This window comes from Fukomys damarensis, unplaced genomic scaffold (genome assembly GCF_012274545.1).
Source record: "Fukomys damarensis isolate Sample0158 unplaced genomic scaffold, DMR_v1.0_HiC HiC_scaffold_18, whole genome shotgun sequence".
Taxonomy (NCBI): domain Eukaryota; kingdom Metazoa; phylum Chordata; class Mammalia; order Rodentia; family Bathyergidae; genus Fukomys; species Fukomys damarensis.
In genome coordinates, this window is record NW_022900930.1 from 20,799,059 (window position 1) to 20,809,181 (window position 10,123).

At 35.6% G+C, this 10,123-nt stretch overlaps 1 protein-coding gene across 1 annotated transcript in view; it reads right to left on the bottom strand.

Annotated features, from left to right (window-relative positions):
- Tlr3 (toll like receptor 3) overlaps nt 1-10,123 on the bottom strand; it is a 15,510-nt gene continuing 5,387 nt past the window's right edge. The window contains 5 exon segments of the mRNA XM_010619776.3: nt 1-948; nt 1,150-2,248; nt 2,251-3,001; nt 6,396-6,587; nt 7,908-8,357. Coding sequence (XP_010618078.1) covers nt 720-948; nt 1,150-2,248; nt 2,251-3,001; nt 6,396-6,587; nt 7,908-8,348 — 2,712 coding nt within the window. The 5' untranslated portion in view covers nt 8,349-8,357 and the 3' untranslated portion in view covers nt 1-719.

A 10,123-nucleotide genomic window follows, 5' to 3' on the forward strand; every position in this document is an offset into this window, starting at 1 on the left:
TCCATTAAAACAATTATCTTCTTTTACAGAATTGGATATTTATTTACATCATGCTGACCATACTACAAAAATAAAATTTAGTTTGACAGATGCTCAAGTTCATACATTTAGGGCTGGTTATAAAATGTAAATATGAAATGTTCACATAAAATATTTTATCTTTCATTCTAACTATACTCCGCAACCAAAAAATGATTACTATAAAAACCTGGCCTAACTCTGTTTTCTCTAAATAAGAAGTATTTTAAAGCTTTTTGAGACTGTGACAGGCCTCAGTGACCAACTGTGTATTCATTAGTACAAGATGTTCTTCCTATATGCTTAGATATTTATTATGATTGGATAAATCAGGTGGTAAATTATGATTATGGATAAGTCAGGTGATTTATTATTTTTGGATAAAACAGGTGATAAATTTCTATAAAGAAATATAACTATAATATAATGCCATCAACTATACACATGAATAATCAGATTACATTACTTCTATACTTTTCTTTTTTGAGACAGGGTCTCACTAGTTGAGACTCACCTGGAACTCACTTTGTAGCCCAAGCGGGTCTCAAATTCACAGCAATCTTCCTGCCTCAGTCTCCCGAGTGTTGGGGAGACAACACCACTCTTGGTTAAATTACATTACTTTTAGGTAAAACTTTAATTTACCTTGAGCTTTTTAAATTGAAAAGTTATTTCTTTGCTCATTTAATCTCTAAATGAATTTAATAAACTGAATTTCGGGATCCAAGTGCTACTTGCAATTTATGGTGAAAGGCATTTATCCGTTCCTTCTGAACTGGCCAGTTCAAGATGCAGTGAGACTTAAACATTCCTCTTCTCAAACAGAGAGCATGGTTAAGCTTATAATCTGGAATGTCCTCAAGAAAAACCAATATAATGGAATCTAGATTTTGTTCAATAGCCTGTTGAACTGCATGATGCACCTTGAATCTAAGTAGAAAAAGTTGAAAAATGAAATAATTAGTATAATATTTAAGCCCAACAAACTAAAATTTGTTGCAGAATTTGACTGTGTCACTAATAATCAAGATTTTCTCCCTTAATTTTACTTTTAAAATTCTATGAGTTGTGATATTTGAAAGTTCAGTAGAAAAACAAATATGTATTTAAAATTTCACAATGTTCACCTACCTTTTGCACAGTGGATCTTTTAATAGATGCTGTGTTAGAACAAAAATAATTTTCCTGCTTCTTTTGATGCTATTAACAATTGCTTCAAGTCCAAGGACACCTGCTTCAAAGTCCCTTTCTTCCAGACAAAATTTGAGAGATTGATCTTTTTCTTCCATTGGGGAGAAGTTTTCCCAGACCCAATCTCTATCTTTATAGGCATGAATTATATATGCTGTGTATTCAAATTGCTCTGTCTGTCCATCTACTTCCTTGAAGCCAAGAACTCGATGGACCAGAACATTCCAATAAAAAGATATCCTCCAGCCCTCAAAGCGGATGAGGAATACAATAAAGATAAAAGTGAAAAGCAAACTGGTACTGACCACAAAAAAGAGTTCAAAGGGGGCACTGTCTTTGCAGGGTGCTGTATCAAAAAGCATCACTGGGAAGCCATGATATTGAGGTGGAGTGTTGCAGATGTAATGAGTTGATAGCTCTGAGATGTTAGTATGGGTCTTATTAATCCAATTAACAAACCAAGCAATGCTTTCACATGTACAATCAAATGGATTAAAGCGCATATCTAAATAACTCAAATTCTGGAAAACTGGCTCAAAAACATTCTTCTCAACTGATGTTATGAGATTCTTCTGAAGGTTCAATGACTTCAGAGACATTTGATGGTCAAAGAGAGACGGTGGAAGTATGTTTAAATTATTCAATCCTAAATTAATGCTCTTAAGTTCAAACAAGTCCTTGAACATGTCTGCTGGGATTTCATCAAAGCCATTAGACTCTAAGTTAAGGATATGAAGGTGGGTAAGACCCTTTAGAAAATGAACAGGACCGCCAGGGTTTGCATGTTTCCAGAGCCGTGCTAAGTTATTATGCTGCAAATCCAGAATTTCTAGCTTCTCAAGACCTTCCAACAGTTCATCGTTGATGTTGGCTATGTTGTTGTTGCTCAGATCCAGAATGGTCAAGTTATGAACACTGTGGAAGGGTGAAGGGGAGCTGTCCACATTTTTAAAACCCACCCTTCGGAGCATCAGTCGTTGAAGTCCAGGGACCGATGCAAAGGATTTGCTCGTCAGTTGTAGGTATTTGTTGTAGGAAAGTAGATTTCAAAAATATTTCCCAGACCTTTCCATTCTTGGCCTGTGAGTTCTTGCTCAATTTCATTAAGGCCAAGGTCCAGTACTTCTAGGTAGCCCAAGCAAGAGAAAGAACCAGTCTCTATTTTTGAGATTTTATTTCTGGTTAAGTTGAGCACACGTAAAGGAGAATGAGCAAGTGATAAAAATGTTTCATTTGTTAAAGTTTGCAAACCTGTGAAAGTGTTGGATAGACTCAAGTATTTCAGATTTATCAATCCACTGAACATACTCCTTTTTATTCCTGGAATATTGTTATCCTCCATGTTAAGGTACTGCAAACGTTTTAGCCACTGAAAAGAAAAATCATCAATCTTGGGAAGTGAAGCAAAGGAAATACTTTGTTTAGTAAATGATCGTTTCAAATTCAGGTATCTCACATTAAAAAGCCCATGAAAAGAATGAGAAGACAAATGTGCTACATTATTATACTCCAGGAAGAAATATTTCAGATGTGGAAGCCAAGAAAAGGAATCATTATCAATCACATTTAAGTTGTTGTGGGAAAGGTCCAGCGTAGTGAGATTGGTTTGCTTTAGTCCAAAGAAAGTTGTTTTGCTTGTTCTATAGAGCTGGATATTACTCAGAGACAGATTCTGGATGCTTGTATTTGATAATTCCAAACAAAGCTTCTCTGTGAGACCAGGACCCAATTGGACATTGTTCAAAATGAGGCCAAATAATTCTCCAATCACATGAAAACACCCTGGAGAAAACTAAAAGTGAAGGAATAAGATTAATAAACAAGATAATAAGCTTTCTATGATCCTTGAAAAACATAAATATAGTTGTTTATTCAGTTTTCCTCCCCTTTGAACACACCTCTCTCCATTCCTCTACGGCCCTCTTCCCCTTCTCTGTGCTTGGCACACACCACCCTGCTCCCCCAGCCCCTGACCCGCCCTGGTGACTGGCTAACTCACACAAAGCGTTTACATTTTGTTTACATGCCACTGCTTTAGGGGGTCTTCCCTGACTTCCATAGCTAGGTGAAATCCTTGGTACTTTTACATCATTGCATTGCATACACTTATAGTTACTAAACTATCTGTGAAGTCACCATTGGAGCAGATCCTGTTTGTGTTTTTTGATCATTTATTGTCAGTGACTGTAAGGAAGAAATAAATGTATGGATGGCTTTTTATTGGAGGCAGTGGTTAGTGAGTACTGGGGATTGAACCCAGGGCCTTTGCACTGAGGTATATCCCCAGAGCTTTTAATATATATAATATATAATATAAAGTATTTTCTGAGATGGAGTCTCAGTTAAGTTGCCTGAGCTGGGCTCAAATTTGTCGTCTTCCTGCCTCATTAGTGTTGGGATTACAGCCATGTGCCAACATATCTAGCTGGATAGTTCTATTATGAAGCAAAGATTATTATGATTTAGATGTAAAATGTCCCCTAAAAGTCACCTGCATTCAAACTTGGGGCTTCTGAAAGATGACTGGATTTGGGGGATACCATATTCATTAGTGGATTAATCCCGTTCATAGTTGAATGTGATATGAGGAGGTGGGTTGCCGGGAGTATGATGTGGAAGGTTGAATTCTTGTATTCTTGGCCCAAGCTCCCCCTCTCCATCTCTCTGACTGTGTCTCTATCTCAGTCTCTGTCTCTATCTCTATTTCTGTGTGTGTGTGTGTGTGTGTGTGTGTGTGTGTGCGTGTGTTTCTATTCTCTGCTTCTCTGTGTGTCTCTGTGCCTGTCTTTCTCTGTCTCTGTCATCTCTCTGTCTCTCTGTCTCTGTCTCTCTCTCTCTCTCTCTCTCTCTCTCTGCCTCTTCCTGCTCCCCCACTCTCCCTCTTATTCCTGATTGCCATGTGTCAAGCAGCTTTGCTTTGTCATTTCCTTCCCCCATGCTGTTTCTGAACGCACGGAAACAGTGAGCAAAAAAAAAGTAAATCTCTCCTCCTTTTAGTTGCAGGCATCAGGTATTTTGTGCTAGTGGTGGAGATGTGACTAATACAGTGACATACACTTTCTCATCAGGAATTCAGAGTAGCGGCTGTCTTTTCTGTCTTCCACCCAGGTTTCCACCTGATTCTACTTTACTGTACTAGTTCCAAATCCTTCCCACCTGCTCCTTCTCCCTTATCAAAAGTCGCCTCTGTTCTACAACTCAGTGCTGAGCCAAGAAAACAGAAGAAGCTGTAGAGAGAGAATCACAGGGAACAACAGCCAGTCGCTGGCAGGAGAACCCACCAGGACAGCGAAGGTGCCCTGATTTCTAATGTTTCCTGTGTGAGATGTTTGGGCTAATGGGGAAAGATGTGAAGGAGAAGGTGTGCTCCATGGTAAATAAAGGGAAGTAAGATGGAAACAAGGAATCATTTAGGATGCATCTGCACGTTAGCATTATTTTGCAGCCACTAAAATAGAGTCTTTGAGTTATTCTTAATTATGTTGGAGATATTCATGATATGATATTAATTTTAAAAGGCAGGAGACAGCATTACCCTCAAGAGGCAACATGGCACAGAAGTAAAGAGTATGGGCTGTGGTACATGGCCACAAATCCGGATCAGTCACGTAGGGACTACTCAGGTAGTCACGCAGGGAAACTTAGATATGTCACTTAGCCCTTTCCATCATAATTTACCATTGTACAAAAGGAAAATAAAAATAAGTTGATTAAAATGACTACGTTCATAAAAGATTTTAAAATTTCAGGATATGGCCCAAAGTTAATATTCTAAATCCTCTATGAATTTCAGCTGCTTTTAAAAACATAATTTATTTAACTTAGGAGTATATCTTCAATATGTATCCATTTTCCTATGAATGAATCTATTTTCTCGTTCTTTATGGCTGAGTAATATTCCATTTTATGAATAATCTGCAATAATACAGAAGATCCTAATAAGATTACTGACATTTAGAAATGGGAAGAAAGGAGCTAAAGGTGTTGGGAAGGTGGAATGGGTAGGGGAAGGGTAATAAGGGAAAAGAAAAAAATCTGAGATAATGAAAAGCTGTAAATAAAGTGTTTGTAGATGGCGAGGGGAGGAGGGGGTGAAGGGAGGGCAGGGACAAGGGGAAAAAATGAGAATCAAGACTTGTCATGTAGAGGTACAAGATCCCAGCAATGAATGTAACTGTACTGTATCCCTAAAATGTACCAATAAACTCAATTAAAGCTGAAAAAAATAATTTATATGAAGAAGTCCTGGAGGTAAATATACCTAAATATTAACAAGAGTTGTTTCTGATTGTGAACTTTTCACTAATTTTTATTAACTCATTTTTACTAGTCCTCATTACTTATAAATTTTATAAGACTATGGAATAAATTGAAAAAAGCTATTTAAAAACAAAATGAGTAGCTTACACAAAATATTTTATTATTTCAGAATAACTTTGTACATAGTCCACTTTTAAGTCTGAAAAATAATATAGCTTGTAAAAATGTTTTACTTAAAAAACTTCAAGTATTCTTACAATCTGTGAAGGTATAAAAAGTAATCCTCCATGTGTATGAAAAATAGTTCAACTGAAGACTGTGGATTCAAGAAGAGATAGTCAATGCCTACCATGGCATACCCCATTATAAGAAGGTTTTGATAACATAATGTTAGATGTCACTAAGCACTCACTCCATGCCAGACACCATACTAAAGCCTTCACTATACAGTCCTATGAAGTAATGTTGCTGTTGTACTGTTTGAAAGCAAGGAGCCAAGGCACAGAAATAATTTGAATAACTTTCCTGATTGCTCAGTTTTTAAAAAATAGCCTCCACAGGGTCATCTAACTTAACTCTAAAACTTGTGTTCTTAGGCTATTATACTATTTTAAATCTTCAGATGTTTTATGAGATGAAGAGTATTATTTCCATTTTAAAAGTAAGGAAATTAAGGCCAGTAAATTTCCCAAGGTCAAAGAATGGCACAGGGATTTTAACCCCATTTTACAGCAGGGCTCTATCTTCTAACCATTTATTTTAACAATGGCCTCAATGGACCCAGGCAACATATGTGAAAGATTTCTAGAAAACACAGGGTATATGATTTCTTCTCTAGGAATCTTTAGCTTCTTATCAGTGTCACAAGGTTAGACACTACACATGCCTAAGGGTAGAATGAAAAATACTTTTACCCTACTTCTTACCTCTTTAATTTGATTTGATGACAAGTCTAATTTTTGTAAGGAAGAATTACCAAGGAAATAAAGTTCTTCACCTCTTAGTGCATGGATTTTGTTATTTGATAACAGAAGCTCTTGGAGATTTCCCAGTTGGAACTGGGTTCCTAATTGTGTAGATGATAAACCATTATGAGAAAGATCTAGTTTGATTAAATTCTGAAAATAAAAAAAAATATATATGTTAGAATCTTGTCATCCAAAACAGCTTCTCTAAATGTAAATGAATCTGAGAAATATCTCAACAGTAAAATGTCATCTGTTATTCTCAGAAATGGATAATAGGAGTAATAAATAATCTTTGTTGTTATTATATACACCACTATTACAGGGATTCAGTCTTTTATTTCAACAATAATTTTGCCTTACCAAAATAAAGGATTTAAGCCCATTAATTTGAGATAAGAAAATTCCTAATTTATTTATAATAAATGTTATTCACAATGTAAAGAATATCCACGTGGCTTATTAAACATGTAGTGTCATACATTAGCCTTAGAATTAACAGAAAAAAAGAAGGAAAAATGTTTCCTTAAGAAAGACAAATAGAATTTTGCCACCCATGAAATCCGAAAAGCAGGTGTGCACTACCATGCCCAGCTAAGATTTTTATATTTGAGAATGATTTCAGAACACAGAATATCAGTATGTTTGTTTTATTGTTTGTATTGTGGTATTTCACAAAATAGCTGTGACTCACTTTTGAATATGTAAACTTCAAACTCAGTTAAAAATTAAGACAAAACCTGATAGCTGTTAGGGGAAAATCTAATCTGTGTTAAGCAGAAAAATACTGTTATTTATGCTTTTTAAAAAAGAAACCTTTTGTCAGTATTTTCTGTAATCAGATTTTGAGGTCTTGGTGTCCAAAGATACTTCATCCACACCAGACTCTAATAGGAAACAAGAAAGGACTTAAAACAGCTAACCAACTAGTTAAAGTACTGAAGAACTGCCTCAGGCTTACAGATAGTAACATGCATTTTCAGATTTAAAATTCAAAGTGCTTAAAAAGTGATACTCTGAGGAGAGTTCTTAAATCAAGAGAGAAAATTTTTGTTGAACAAATTACTTTATCATTATATCAACTTTGCCCTTGATTATTTTTTAGCTATTTCCATATTAAATCAGCAGTGCTGCAAGGTCATTGCCATGTTCCTCCCAGAGAGTCAGATGCTTCTCTAAGTTTGATTTCTACTCCTTGAATCTAAGTCCTATTTTTAATAGGAGAAAGTAAGAGAGGCAAACTTCTTTAAATTTAAGAGAGGTAGATTGATTTAAGGCTATAATTTTGAAATATTTTATATCAAATGGCAATATTTCTGTATGATTCCCGCAATCCCAAAAGAGTAAATCAGCTTCCTTACTCTTACCTTGACATTGAGGTATTTAGTCAAAGGATGAGTTAGTGACTTCAAAAGTTAACATTAGATAATGTATTTTACATTTCTGAGATGGAAATAAACACTTTCACCTTACCTTTTGGTTTTTAAAAGGATTGTTTTGTATTTTCTGGATTGAGTTGGACATTAAATGGAGTTCAGCCAAGTTCATGCAAAACATGAGAGTTTTATCAGAGAGATGAGATAGCTCATTGTGTTGGAGGTTCAAAACTTTCAAAGAAGGCAGATTTTGGCACAGTTCTGGCTCTAGTTTTGAAATGCTGTTAAATCCTCCATCCAAGACAGTAAGTTTGCTGTATCTTGTAAAATTGGTAGGTGGTAATCTTCTGAGCTGGTTGTGGGTCAGATTCAACACTGTAATGTTTGTGGGAAGGTCATCAGGCACTTGAGTCAGCTTCAGATGACTGCAATCAGCAACTTCATGTGTCACCGTGCATTTATTGGTGGAGGAGGCATACAAAACCCAAAGGGGCAACAGTCCCAACAAGGCGTAGCTATAAGGCAAAGACTGTTTCATGACTCTGCTCTATGAAAGAAATACGGAAAAGCAGTGAATACTTTTGCTAACATGTGCTTTCATAGATAGTATATTCCTTATGAAAGAGATATCCAAAATTTGGCTAATTAAAATATCTTCACACCTAACTCTTATGCTATTGAACTGTATAATATACATCAAATGCAAATAATTCAAATAGCACAGAAAGGTAAAAAATGGAACATGCAAATCCTTTCTCATTCTTCACCTCCACCCCAGTTGCAATGTTCCAAGGTAATCTCTCAGGACAGTTTCTATTTTAAATTCTCATAACTACTTCCATGAAAAGTAATTTACTTGCCCTTCTATTTCTTTACTAAGTTTGAGCATTTACTTCCCATTATAAAGATATAGTAGTTAGTAATACTATTTCTTCATTCTCTTCACCACTTTACTTTTATTTTATTGAATCTACTGTTACCTTTATAATTTTAAAGACTACATCCAAAACTCTATTTATAAACCATCCAACTTTAGACTACATATTTTTAAATTATTTTATTAACACAAAATAATTATGCATATTTATGGGGTACAGTGTAATTACTTCAATACATATACATGATGTGTAATGATCAGAGCACAGTAATTGGCATATCCACCACCTGAAACCTTTATCATCTACATTGGAAACACTCAAAAATCCTTTTCAGTAGCTATTTTCAAATATGCAATCAAGTTATTGTTAACCATCATGATCTTACTGTGGTATAGCACACTTGAAGTTATTAATCTTTTCAACTGCAATCCAGTACTTGCTAACCATCCTCTCCCCGTTTCTATTTCCCCACAAATTTGCCAGTCTCTGGCAAGCACTCCTGTACAATTCTAGGAGACTAAGTGCTTTAGCTTCTACATATAAGTGAGAATATGGGGTATATGTCTTTTTGTGTCTGATTGATTTCACTCAACACGATGTCCTCCAGGATCATCAGTGTTTTTACTAAGCATTTTCTTCCCACTAAAAAGAACTTAAATTATACTCGTCCTCCTTCTCTTCACAACTTCTCTTATATTATTTTTAATTTTATTTGATTGCTGGATGTTTATGAGTATGTTTGTGGTACATAATGAACACATTTGCTGTGAGTAGTTGGTACATATACATGCATGACACATTTTAATTCTTTTTATGTCCCCTCCTCTCCCTTCTTCGTCCCCAAATCTCTCGGTCATCTTCTCAGTGCTGCATTTATAAGTTTAACTGCTATATCTAAAAGTATGTTTCTTGGTCAATCAACCTTAACAACATCTCTTCATGCCTCGCTTTGTGATTCAGGAAATGAACAATTGTGTTTTCTCTACACTTCTTCTGTCCTTACATTTCCTAAAACTGTCAGTTCTATCTTTGCTCAACACTGTCAAATATGAAATGTTAGCATTTTATTCCAGAGTCTGATTAAGTAGGCAGTGCTTGGCCTAAATGAAACTGTGAAACCTGAAGGTCATAAGTATCCTTTAGGGTTTCACCATACAGCGTGAACACATTGGACTAAAGGATGACTAATGTGTCTGGTGGGATTGAGGCGGATGATGTGAGATTTCACCTCAGAAATCAGAACAGTGTGCAGCATAAAACTTACATTTATTTCTGGAATTTCCTATTTAATATTTTTGGCCTTCTCTTAACCATAGGTCAATGAAATAATGAATAAAGCCACAGATGAAGAAGTCTGTACTTTTTCATTTTTCTTTGTCTTTCTTTCTGTTCTCTTTCTATCTCCCTCCCTCTTCTCTCTCCCTCCCTCTCTCTC